This window comes from Poromitra crassiceps, assembly GCF_964638095.1.
Source record: "Poromitra crassiceps genome assembly, chromosome: 8".
In the NCBI taxonomy this organism is placed as follows: Eukaryota; Metazoa; Chordata; class Actinopteri; order Beryciformes; family Melamphaidae; genus Poromitra; species Poromitra crassiceps.
The window spans coordinates 39,833,832-39,847,113 of record NC_139629.1 but is presented as its reverse complement, the minus strand read 5'-3'; the positions used below and the strand labels follow the sequence as shown (position 1 = coordinate 39,847,113).

The 13,282-nt window shown below is 42.3% G+C and overlaps 3 protein-coding genes across 3 annotated transcripts in view; all 3 read right to left on the bottom strand.

Annotated features, from left to right (window-relative positions):
* The window catches only part of senp1 (SUMO specific peptidase 1), a gene marked incomplete at its 5' end in the record, with an annotated part of 9,587 nt that extends 7,052 nt beyond the window's left edge, over positions 1-2,535 (bottom strand). The window contains one exon of the mRNA XM_083641217.1: positions 2,523-2,535. Coding sequence (XP_083497343.1) covers positions 2,523-2,535 — 13 coding nt within the window. The remainder of the gene's footprint in view (positions 1-2,522) is intronic.
* A 242-nt stretch (positions 2,536-2,777) lies between these two features.
* LOC310781181 (protein lifeguard 2-like) lies at positions 2,778-8,766 on the bottom strand (the record flags this gene model as incomplete). The annotated part of the gene is made up of 12 exons (XM_083641734.1): positions 2,778-2,927; positions 3,023-3,076; positions 3,540-3,635; positions 3,861-3,948; positions 4,388-4,425; positions 4,836-4,875; positions 4,958-5,008; positions 6,071-6,124; positions 6,921-6,985; positions 7,125-7,213; positions 7,515-7,608; positions 8,752-8,766. 12 exons carry the CDS (start codon positions 8,764-8,766, stop codon positions 2,778-2,780), a joined length of 834 nt encoding a protein of 277 aa, XP_083497860.1.
* Positions 8,767-9,753: 987 nt separating this feature from the next.
* Positions 9,754-12,803, bottom strand: mfsd5 (major facilitator superfamily domain containing 5). Its single transcript, XM_083641431.1, has 2 exons — positions 12,695-12,803; positions 9,754-12,293 (listed from the first exon to the last, which is right to left on the bottom strand). Exon 2 carries the CDS (start codon positions 12,203-12,205, stop codon positions 10,757-10,759), a length of 1,449 nt encoding a protein of 482 aa, XP_083497557.1. The 5' UTR covers positions 12,206-12,293; positions 12,695-12,803; the 3' UTR covers positions 9,754-10,756.
* Between the last annotated feature and the right edge of the window lie 479 nt (positions 12,804-13,282).

Sequence of the window (13,282 nt, the reverse complement as noted above, 5' to 3'; positions counted from 1 at the left end):
GAGGCAGGTTAGCTGTAGCTTTTTCGCTGGCTAACTGTCTTCGCAAATATCATGTTACTTTCCCACGAAATGAGCGAACTGTTAGCTAGTTAGCTTAGAGTTGGCTAGTTAGCACGCTAGGCTAACTACCTAGCGTTAGCTAACGCTGTTAGCCAAACTGCTAGTTTATACAACTGTTTAAATTTCAACTGGAATGCGCTGAGTCGCAAGTCACGCGTCCCGAACAACATTGACCATTTTGAGTCGCACCAGAACTCAAATACTTAACCTAAACGTGACTTTAAATTGCATTTAAACTCAATAAAGAATAACCTCTCCCGCTTCTTCCTCATTCAAAACACAACATGGCTGAACTCGACGTCCTAGCATCGCACATTTTGATTGGTCGAGTGGATCGCATGAATTCGAGTGCTCCAGAGATTCTGTGGTTGGGGGGGGGGGGGGGGGGGCACAGACTTCTGTCTCTGTCCCTCTCTCTCTCTCTCTCTCTCTCTCTCTCTCTCTCTCTCTCTCTCACACACACACACAATATATATATATATAGGCTATATATATATATATATATATATATATATATATATATATATATATATATATATAAGACTTTTTCTATGCACACAAAAAGCTTATTTCTCCCAAATTTTGTTCACAAATTTGTTTGCATCCGTCTTAGTGAGCACTTCTTTGCCAGCTATCTGCATATCTGATGCTGATTAACATCAAAATGAATTTGTTGTATCATTAAAGCTTGTTAAACTTTCTACTAGTCTCTCATTATTGAAACAGCATGATTATTGCACAGCTGTGCCGTGCAGTTTTATCTAGAAAAAATACATTTATTGAATACTACTGAACTATGGCTCTCACATGACTACGGCTACAGATGCTTTTTCTTGCTTTCTTTGACGACCAGTCAGTATCTGGTGATAAAACTGCACATTTTAGAGTATGGCCACTAGCCCAAGGCCTGTATCAGCATCTTAATATAGCCTACCACACTGGACTCTTGGACTGGTGTAAAAAGAAAAGAAAAAGAAAGAAAGAAAATAAATCCAATTAACTCTAAATGAGAGTTCTTCTGAAATACTGGAGATTAATAAAGTGTTCATCACAGCAGGAGGGGATTTCCAGTTAACAATGTCTAAAAAAATTGAGAATCCTGTCTGTAAAACTCAAAATGGAATACACAATATCCACCATAGCCTAATTACCATAATTTCTTAGTTTTGTAGGTCTACTATTAGGGGCCTAATCATTTTCAAGACGTCATGTCAAATCGTGGAGATTGTTTTTCTTTTAATCACGGCTAACCAATACTAAAGACAATGCAGAAGTAAATCAGAGGTAAACATCAAGTGCCTTCATTCACAGTCACCCTTTAATAACTTAATACTGTAACACAAAGACTATGCTACAGTGAAATGTAGGCTAATTCTAAAACAATGCATCTAATTCTAAAACAATGCATCTAATCGTCAAATAAACAAGGTATTCCAAGGCCACTTTAGAAGGGTAATAAAATTCATTTCAAGCTTCATTCTATATCACACAAATAAATACTTTCTGAAATGTAACATTCGGGGCTTTCATACAAAAATACAATTCAAATCTCATGAAATAGCCTTCCAGACACTTTTTTCAAATTATCAAATGCAGTAAATTGTCCATGCATGTATGGCACTGTAATTGTGTTGTTTATCCATGTTGCCACTGCAACAACAACAAAAAGTTAAAAGTATATCAGCATAAAAATGATGATGCCAATATTTAATATCAATAAAAGTCTGCACAAACTAGCTATATATCTACAGTGAAAAATTTAGTCAAAACAATCTTCAGTCAAAATATTTCAGCTTCAAACACAAATCCTTGAGAAATTAGCTACTAATAGCAAACATCACTGTAATGTAAATGCAGTGAATGGGAACTTCATAGTTACAGAACCAAAATCAGTAAAAGGTTTGCCTATACAGAGAATATGAGCTCCAAATCAAGGCAGTGATGAGTGTTAAAATCCCAAAATCCATAAATCACATGATTTTCAGACTGTCATTCAAAAACATGGAGAAAACATGTTGTCGGCCTTCATCGACTTATTTTGATAAAAACAGCCAAGGAAGTCCTTGTATTGCACAGAGTTGGAGATGAACGTACACTATAGGTATAGGCGATGTCTCTAAAGCTTGTTTTTTTTTTCCAGCTCATGATTTTCAAAGAACATTTTGTGCTTTCGCTCACTAAACCAACACCCACAGCAATAGTACAATGGTGAGATGAATGTACATTGGCATAGATATGGTTCCTTTCTTATAGTCATGCATAATGTAGAGTAGATCGAAGTAATGACCTGTTACAGAGCTTTGACAGATTCATGACATCTAGGTATGGATACAAACACGTCCATATAGCTTTAGATGGATACTCGACACATTTTATCTACCATTTGATACTCTCTACGCCTTATGGGAGAAGATCACAGACGTTTCTGGTTGGCCGAAGCTACCAAGCTAACCACGCGTTACGGTCTGGATCCATTACATGCTAGAGAGAGGGCTGAAGAGTTGTAGACATCGTGGGAGTGGATGCTGATCATCTCTGGGTTATCTGTACAAGGGTTTCACAATATTTGCATGACCATATCAGTAGCAGGCAAAACAAATTAAAATCAAACAACCATCACCATAAGTTGAGAAGATGGTATTATCATGTTGACCAGATTTCCATAATACTGTCGGTGAATCCTATAATCTGGAGGTCAGAAAGGGAGGTGGATGGGTTTACTCTCTTTTGGTTCCAACGATTTGGAGGAAGAAGGAGAAGATGTAGATGATATCTAGGTAGATATTGAGGGTGGCGAAGATGTACTCTTCTGGACTCATGGTGTAGCGCTTGTTCCCCATGAGGAGCTGGGTGTCAAATGCCAAGAACTAAAACAGAAAATACACCATAAACTAAAGACATCTCTCTTTGTTGCTGATGATGACTTACAGTATGGCTTTCTACTGTGTCTAGATACACTTACCATGGTAAACAGTATGGCTCCCAAGGCAGCGTAGACCGCATCCAACCAGGGGACCTGATGTGCAAACAAAGATGCGATTCAGTGGTGGGTGTATTTTTTTTAATGTAAAGTAAATGCTGTTAATAAAAAAAAAGCAAAAGGCATGAGTGGAAATCTTATTTGTTATGGTGCATTATTACTGATTCTTCAAACCAGGCTTACAGGCTACCAAATTTCATCCGATTGTACTTTGTAACTAAGATGCTTAGGGGAAATGTAGTGGTGTAAAAGTATACATTTTATTTAGGGAATGTAGGGGAGTAAATGTTGACAGAAATATAAATACTCAAGTAAAGTACAGATACTAAAATAAATAAATAAATAAAATAAAGTAGGCCTACTGCAAAGTATTATTACCTTGTTACATTACACCACTGGATTCCACTATATTGATCATCATATTAAGACACAACTGGTGAAAGTGGCTTATCTGATCTGATCTGATCTGATCTGATCTGATCTGGATAGTTGTGCTTACATATTGAAAGGGGAGGACGAATGCCAGCACCAGTCCACAGATTAACATGACCATGGAGAAGATAAATAGCACGCCTTGGCATGATGTCACATCAATCTGGACAGACAGAGGACACAAAATCAAACCTATGTTAATCAAACAACATGAAAAGCAAACACAACTCTTGTTTTTCCACTCTTAATACTGTATATATAGACAAATTCCTCATATGTCACTTGCATACTGTGGCAATAAAAGTCATTCTGATTCTGATATAAACTGAAGGATAGAAAGAGAGAAATATTATTTAAACAATTAATTACCAAATTAGATTTTTCTCACCTTAGTTTGGAAGCTGAAGATAGTGACAATGAGACAGACCATGGCTGTGATGCCTAGACACATCACCACTGACTTGGTGTTGTAGAAGCTATTAGAGAGAAATGTGGAAAGAAAGTTACTCTCTTTGCATCTGATTTTTACTTTTATTTTATTTTAATTTGTTTTTGTTATATATTTCTGATGTGGTGTTTTGTGCTATGTGTTTGCATGTAATTGTTTTGTGTGTATGTATTGTATGTGTTTGGACTCCAGGAAGAATAGCCTATGCTAGTATGCTGGTGCTAATGGGGATCCTAAATAAACAAACAAACAAACACAGTTTTATATACCTGTTTTTCATCACAAGCCAAGCCACACAAACTGTTACCCTACAATTACAGACAGTAAAGGAAACACACGACTGCTATGTCCTTTAACTGGATGCAAAAGCCATCATGCTGGCTAAGGAGACAGTGTGAAGAAGGCATGATGCAAAGCAAAACAACACAGATCATCACATAAGACAGTGAGCAGACACACGTGTGTACCTGGATAACATCCCTGTCATGTAGGAGAGGGAGAGGGTCTGCAACAGGACAGACAGTCACATGAGAAGGCAGACATTTTAATATCAACTGTCATTCTTCAGATAACTACAGGTCTGGAAAGCAGAAACTCTCACATCATCAATTCATTTTGAGATCATTTTTAACTGTCAACTTACTGGATCCCCCCCCCCCCTCCCCCGGCCTACTTTACTTCAGTTGTTTGATTTGTCGTAAGTGTAAAAGCTAAAGCTGGACAATAACTTGTGGCCCCATTGCCATGTGATCGCATCACAGAGGCCCAACCCTTTGAAATCTATTCTTATTACAGTACTTGGGCCTACAGTGGTTTGATATTTCAATAAACCAAAGAAAATCCATGACAACTGCTAGCCTACACAAACTGCTAGCCTACACAAAGAAAATACACGTAATAGCATCTTGTACTTACAAAGATGCCAAGCAGAATCAGATTCCATGGAAACTGTCTCCTGTAGGATTTTAAGACGGATCTGAGTTGCAATAGTGATTCACATTGTTGTTGTTGTTGTTCTTGGAGAAACGACAACTTACCTCGGTGCCGAACAGCAGGACAGAGTCAGGTATGTGACAAAGAACACAGCACTGTGTTAAAAGAAGAAAAACACAATGTTGGATACTGCTTGTCATGAGCCAACATGATACAGAGAGACTGTGTTACTGACTTGAGTTGAGACTAAACGTGTTACATGATACAGAGAGACTGTGTTACTGACTTGAGTTGAGACTAAACGTGTTACATGATACAGAGAGACTGTGTTACTGACTTGAGTTGAGACTAAACGTGTTACATGATACAGAGAGACTGTGTTACTGACTTGAGTTGAGACTAAACGTGTTACATGATACAGAGAGACTGTGTTACTGACTTGAGTTGAGACTAAACGTGTTACATGATACAGAGAGGCTGTGTTACTGACTTGAGTTGAGACTAAACGTGTTACATGATACAGAGAGACTGTGTTACTGACTTGAGTTGAGACTAAACGTGTTACATGATACAGAGAGACTGTGTTACTGACTTGAGTTGAGACTAAACGTGTTACATGATACAGAGAGACTGTGTTACTGACTTGAGTTGAGACTAAATGTGTTACATGATACAGAGAGGCTGTGTTACTGACTTGAGACTAAACGTGTTACATGATACAGAGAGACTGTGTTACTGACTTGAGTTGAGACTAAACGTGTTACATGATACAGAGAGACTGTGTTACTGACTTGAGACTAAACGTGTTACATGATACAGAGAGACTGTGTTACTGACTTGAGTTGAGACTAAATGTGTTACATGATACAGAGAGGCTGTGTTACTGACTTGAGACTAAACGTGTTACATGATACAGAGAGACTGTGTTACTGACTTGAGTTGAGACTAAACGCGTTACATGATACAGAGAGACTGTGTTACTGACTTGAGTTGAGACTAAACGTGTTACATGATACAGAGAGACTGTGTTACTGACTTGAGTTGAGACTAAACGTGTTACATGATACAGAGAGACTGTGTTACTGACTTGAGTTGAGACTAAACACGTTACATGATACAGAGAGACTGTGTTACTGACTTGAGTTGAGACTAAACGTGTTACATGATACAGAGAGACTGTGTTACTGACTTGAGTTGAGACTAAATGTGTTACTTACTAAGAGGCCCAATACCAGCCTGGGTTGGCCTGAATGTAATCCTTCACAGGCTCGCTAAAAACAACAGAGCATTGGGTGAATAGTTACATATACAATCCAATGGATTTTCAACAACAGATTTGCTTCTTCTATATTGTTGAACCTGAGAGAACATGAACAAGATGATGAACTGCAACATCTACTGTAACACTAGTGTTGGGGGTAACGCATTACAAAGTAAGGCATTACTGTAATCACATTACATTTGTCTGTAACGAGTAGTGTAAGGCATTACCGTTCCTAATTCCAGTAATCACATTACAGTTACTAAATCCAACACTATGTCATTACTTGCATTACATTACAAGTTCTTCAATGATCAGCAGGATCGGGGTTGAATCTGCAGGATTATGGAGGAAAAAAACCATCAAACATGCACAATACACGTACACACAATAGCTGACTGTAAAAGCCGCTAATTGATAGATTGGAATTGGCTGGTGGGACAGGGAGGAGTGATTGGTTAGGTTTAGGCATGAGGAGTGACAATTGGTTGGTTCAGGCCAATCAGAGGCAGTAATCGCTCTGGCCGATCCATTGTGGTACCAACTTTCATAGCAGTTCAAGGCAGATGGGGGGGGAAATGGCAGTGTGGTCTACAACTTCTGAAGTGTGGAGATATATGCTCATTACCTCACATCTCAGACGATGTGAGTAACGCAAAAGTAATGTAACGAGTAGTGTACTTAATTACTTTCTCCACAAAGTAATTAAGTAAAGTAAGGCATTCGTTATGTGTTAACTAAGTAATGCGTAATGTGTAATATATTACCTTTTTGAGTAACGAGCCCCAACACTGAACACTACTCACCAGAATGTGAAGAGAGACACAATAGCAAGAGTGACGAAAAGCTGGATCATCAAGATGGCGTACACCTGAAAGAAGGAAACCTACTATGAAAAAAGATGTTTATTTGAGGTAACTTAATCACTGGCTCCAATGGGAAGTACTTCACATTCCCAACAGATTGTTTCCATGACACAGCCTAACTGGTTTGAGGAAGCGTTTGGATACCTTGCGGATGAAGATCCTCCTGATGTTCTTGTCATCCCAGGTGAACTCCGTGAGCATCTCAGCATCACTGTAGCAGGGGGTGCTGCTGCCTACAGGAAACGTTCATATAATGACACTTTTTGGTGGTTATGATTTGACACTTTTTCCATCCAGCCAACATAAGTAATCCCACATTTGTATTACGTGGCCTGTGTTTATCAAGGCCTTCAGAGTTGGAGGTGCTGACCCAAACCCCCAGTTATTGCAAAAGGTCAAATCCGTTCTAGATCAGCAGTAGGCTACCACACCACCCTGAAACATGTCACAAATACCAGCAGATGAGTTTATTCTTGAAGATAAATGACCTGGTGACATGATGATCAAATACATGTGGAGAAGGTATAGTCATACCGGCAGTGGCTTCTTCGTAGCTGGGAGGCGGTGGAGGAACCACCGTGGCCTGTTCGCTTGAGGAGCCATCGGTGGTCTTGTTTGCAAGTGCAAGCTGACAGCACAAATATAAACAGTTTTAGGTTATAAGACGCATCATTCCTCTTTAGGTGAGAATCAATTGGTAATCATCAAAGGCAGAAGATCCCTGGCCTGTACATCAAGTTAAAATCTGAGGTTATGTCTCCTCTCCATCCTGTATAACCTAATATATATTATTATATTATATAATATGAATAAAATATTTTTTTAGCCACGACAATGCTTTATTGGTGAAGACTGTTCTGTCAGTGAGTGAGTCATAAAGCTGGTCTGATCTGATATATTGAGCTTGTACAGTACACACACACCCCTCTCTCCTCGAGAACATAACGTGTCTGAGGATTTTCAAATCATTGCATCATTCAAGTGCAGACTGAACTAGATCATCACAGATGTGCATAAGTTTGATGGAAGACGTGAGCAACAAATCTGGTCCCAGCTAATTAAATTGCGTAATCTGATGGCCAGTGAGGAAATCTCTTGTCAATCAGCCACAGGGACGTAGCGCCTCCTGCAGCCTGCGCAAGACGCTTGATCAATGGCACTGATCGCACTGATTGCTGCGTATGACAAGGCTGTACCAGACGCAGCCAGAGAAATGGGTTGTCATGGTGACGCACCATGGTAGAACAGCGTGTGACGCATTTCACTCGTGCACTGAACTCAAGTAGAAGAATCATAACAATGGCTTAGTTTTGAACGACATAATACCATATTACTATGAATTATTATGATTAATTCTTAAACAGGATTCAATGAGTATGCCACTTATCAACTAAATGACCCACTGTACATGACAACTAGCCGCAGGGTCCTGCATAATTCCAATAGAGATGTTAAGCTGTAGTAGCACACAAAAATCCCCTCACATTACACTGACTGCACTATATAATACTGTATTATTATTAAACATTGCAGTGTTTCAACTACTTACATCAGATTTGCAAAATCTAGTCACGTCCACAACTGAACAGCCTGTGCTAGGCTAGCATTAAGTAGTCCACTACAGAGATGGAACAGAAACATGCGTCCAATGACTGTTACATCATCTAACCCACAGTGATTCCCAATAAGAGGCAAGCTCCATTTGTCTTATTGTGAAATACTGAAGGAAAGAGGGATTGAATGAGTTATTATGATGAACAGAAGGCCTTACCTTGCCCTGTGTCATGATGATGCCCGTCTCTCTGGCTGACTTTCTGCAGACGGCTGCTCTGTTCGGTGTGTGAACCACTCACAGAGCCTCTGGTGTCCCCTGTCTTGATAGCGTGCTTCCTGCAGAATCTAATAATAGTATAAATAAATAGATAAGTTGTGAGAAAGGACCGTGGATTGACAATGTTCTGCTCTCTTGTCTGCTCAGACTGAACACCCTCTGATGATACAGTGGCGTAATCCAACAACGCAGTTAGGACTGGCACAGATTCCCCCCCCCCCCCCCCCCCCGCACCCACAGAGGGATATTCTAGCAGCATCCAGGTGAAGCTGCAGCATAGAGAGAAGCTGGGACTGTACCACTCCATCAGGAAAAATGGGGGAGACGGTGGCTTGCATAGTGCACGACAGCAGAAGAGGAGGTAAAAGACCGGAGAAATCTGGAAATGTGGTCTGCAGTGAACACAAGGGGGGGGGGGGGGGGGGCAATAACTAAATAATTGAGACTTTCGATTTCCTATCATGGCATAAATCCATACTACTAGGGTTGTAAAATATCAAATTTTGGTATCATATGACATTTTGCTGAATACTATGATATGAATTGCAATGGGTAAGGAATGTGCTAACAGTTGCTGATACTTGGGGGTTTGTTAATTTTGAATAAACTCCAAAACCTTTGATGACTACTAATTAATTTGAACACTGTGTTTATTAAAGGAGGGAAACATACCCTCCAACAAATATTGGAAATTTAAATAGCTGATATTTTAGGGGACATTTGGGGGATTTATTGGAAGGCCCACCTGCCACTACAGAACAAAATATAACGTGGCCAACATCCATGAATATGTCACAACGTGGAAATGATAGTAACACAAAACAATTCCTTCTGTACAATATGTACCATTTTATTAAAGGGCACAAAGGCTAGAGAAAATATAGATGGAAAAAAACACAGGCATTTATTTAAAACCAAAATGACCTGTTTTGTTCTTTTGAAGAAGAAGAAGAAGAAGAAGAAGAGAGAACATGTTTTACAGTGTTGTAAAAGATTTCACATTCAGATATTGGTCCAATGGTCCACATGCCATTCATAACCTCATCTGCATCCTTAGATAAGATGAAACTTATAGGTAAAACTTCATTTGCATAGTCCAATGTTGATACTCAAATACCAGGTGACAAAAAGTAGATTTTCAACAAAGTTTCTTATTTGGTCCATCTCCACAGACTGCAGTAAACCTAATATTAGCCTCGCCCAACGCTAAACTCAGTCTATGCACATGTTTTAAGCTAAGCTGAACCTATTTCTAGCATTAGCCCTAACCCTATTAAGCCCAGCACAGCCAGTGAATCTGTATGCAACTACATTTACATTCTGTAGACTACTTTGATCTATCTTCCATATTTCATTGTATGTATATAGACACTATCATTTGAAACTCAGTAAACTTTGTTCGTGACACAAATCACTTGATAGGAGGTTTAGTATCAATCTTGGACTAATGTATGACGGAATCTTCGGCATCAATAATTCTTGTAGGGAAATTGACTATTTCCAGTCAAACCATATCAACATCCTCCCATCTGCCTGTGGGTGAACATGTTAATTTAAGCACTGACATGTATCTGAATGACACACGGGGACTTTTGCCGACAAAGTTTCCAGCAAAGCACTTGACAGGTGAAGGTCGAGATATGGCTGTGTTCCCAGCTATAACACCATCTCCTGGAGCATCATATGCAGACAGACAGGATCAGATCAGGTAAAGAGCAGCCAGGAAAGCAAATAAATATAAAACCATAACATTAATCCAAGTATAATCTACCCAAGCAGCCCTTATGGACTAGGATTTCTTTCAGTGCTGCATTTTGGCAAACAGAAATGGACAAGTAGTCCTGAAGGTGACATGAAAATTCTGCTTTCAGTCATACAAAAAAACATCACAATACATTTGAGGCCAGTGAAGCAGTAACTGGATTTCTGGTCCACCTCCTGCGCATTACATCTCCCCCTCCCCCCTGGTGCCCTCCATTCTCAGGTCTGTGTCGTTTCTGCCCAGGGTGAACAGACTCACCACAGCCAGCAGCGCTGCCAGCATCATGACCGCACAGCCCCCAAACATGTGTCTTGTGCCGCTGCCTCCTTCCCCGCCACCTGTTCCAGAAACCTCCCCGTGGAGCGCCAGAAGCCCCAGGCAGGCCAGCAGGTGCAGAGGTAGCCGGAACCAGGCCAGCACCCCGGCCCGCTTCTCCTCTGGGATCACCCTGCCCTGGAGAAAGCTGACTGCGGGGAAGTAGAGTCCACAGGCCAGCTCCAGCAGCAAGAAGGCCAGCAGGGATTCGTGAGGTCTCGGCTGGCCTGGGGCAGTGGAGAAAGTTAGCATGAACAAGGAGAAGAAAGCCATCAGTACAGCCAGACAGAGCAGGCAGACAGGCTGCAGACGGTAGTGAGCGGAAGTGGCTAGGCGGTACAGCAAGGAGCCAGCCATGCTGGCAGCCATTAGACAAGAGAACACTATTCCCAGAGGAGGTCCATGGGGGTCGAGCACCGGGGTCCACAGGAAAACAAAAATGTAGAGGACGCTTTCAAACAGAGCCTGCACTCCACCCAGCAGCATGACTCTCCTGTCTGACAGCAGGCAGCGCAGCCCCTCTTGGCAGCTGCGCCAGAAACGCACCCTGGCAGACATACGGGCCGGAGGTGCGTTCATAGCCCCAAGGAGCGGTGTTTGTTTGTCTCCTCCCTCCACACTTCCTTCGGCCTCCTCCTTGCCCCATTCCGTCAGCACCAGCCAGCCACAGGCCCCCAGGCAGGGCACGGCCAGGAGGAAGGGAGCGACCGGCCCCAGGTGGAGCCACTCCGCCAGCATGTTAGCTACCAGCCCCGCTCCCACAGCCAGCCCGTGGTTCCAGGTTGCCGCCTTGGCGAAGGTGCTGGGGATCCACTCCTTGGGGAAATCGTGGACGTCCACGTGGCGGTGCACATACCAGGACTCAAACGTGGTGGTGAGCAGGGACGTGGACAGACCCCCCAGGATGCGGCCTATGATGAGGACAAAGTAGTCTCTGGACAGCTTGGTGAGACAGCAGGTGGCGTAGGACAGGCAGAAGAGCAGGCACGCCTGTCTGCGGCCCAGGGCCTGAGGGAGCCAACCTGCGACGGGGGTAAACAGAACACAGGAGGCCAAACCGCACACGTACAAGACGGCTATTTGAGACTCCAGGAAGTTGTAGTGGCTGTAGAGTTTGTAGAGGTAGGGGCCCTGGAGCCAGTCCGCCCACAGCGCCAGGAGGTACGCCTGCAGGAACAGACCCTGGAAGCGACGGAAGGCTGGGTTGGCGACCGCTGTAGGAGCAGAATGAGGAGGGCTGAGGCGGCGCGCTGTGAGCTCCAGGCCAGCACACAGGGCCAGCAGCAAAATGATGGCAAGATACGCTGTCACCAACATAGTGTCATCAACTCTGTCCACGTGAGGTCAAAACCTGAGGTCCTGGTGCTCCTTCAGCTCTTCTCTATCTGATGTTCGCTCTCAAAAGCTGTGGAGAGACAGGATGCACAGGTGTGTGTGTGGCATGTGTAGCATCAATCATAAAAGGTACAATTACCATTGGATGAATCCCTCTCTATCTATTTGCCTGGTTGACAGACAGATAAGACAAGCTGACTCGTTTATGAACGAGAAACCTCCATAGGAGAGGAGAAGCAGTCCAGTTTCATCGGCAGTAATGGATGTCAGCCTGTTTCCCGTTAAGCCAAACAATTCACTGATAATGTCGCCGTGTGTTTGCTAGTCAGCAGGGCTTTGGATGCTAAACCAGTTAGCTTGTTTTCATACCAAGCTAACTGTTCACGTGCTAACCTAGCCTTGTTAAGTAGCGTCAGCATCGTAAACAGTTGTGTTCGACAGTGACATCTGAAGCTATATAATTGCACTTACCGTATCGTTTGAAACTCGTCCCATATTGCTGCCCGGTCAGCGCGCCGAGAGGTTTATATTATAAAACGAACAACACCGAGGCTTGTTGTGCAAAACAACTAGACCACACTTCCTGGTTAGACGTAATTTCATCATTTCACCACAAGGTGGCGCTGCCGCCTCGTCTTTACATTTCCAGGTTTTAGGAGACAGTGGAGAAAGTGGAGTGTGATCTGACCCGCTGGTATGTAGCCTACAAATGAATGCGTCGTTATTTGAAATAGGCACTTCATGGAAACTAGGTCGTGATGTTCTCACTTTTGCTGATCAAATCTAGGCCTGGATAAAAATAGTAAAACAGGTGCATAGCCTATAACACATATAATACTGTGACCCCTTTGCACCCACTGTCACGTTGCTCTCTTCTGCCATCCACATGTCTAGGAAAGTAATCACCCTATGCTGTGCAGTGTGCACATTTTAACCAGAGGAAAATTAGTCCTGACCCCGTGTCTTCTTGGAGATCGACGACATACCTGTAACTTTCCTCAGTCAGTGCCAATACATTTTCAATTCACAAGCTGTTCTCATTTCTGTGATTTGTGGTAC

Bases quoted from the DNA above. Each gene is read 5' to 3' on its own strand.
- mfsd5 (XM_083641431.1), bottom strand. From the start codon at position 12,205: ATGTTGGTGACAGCGTATCTTGCCATCATTTTGCTGCTGGCCCTGTGT.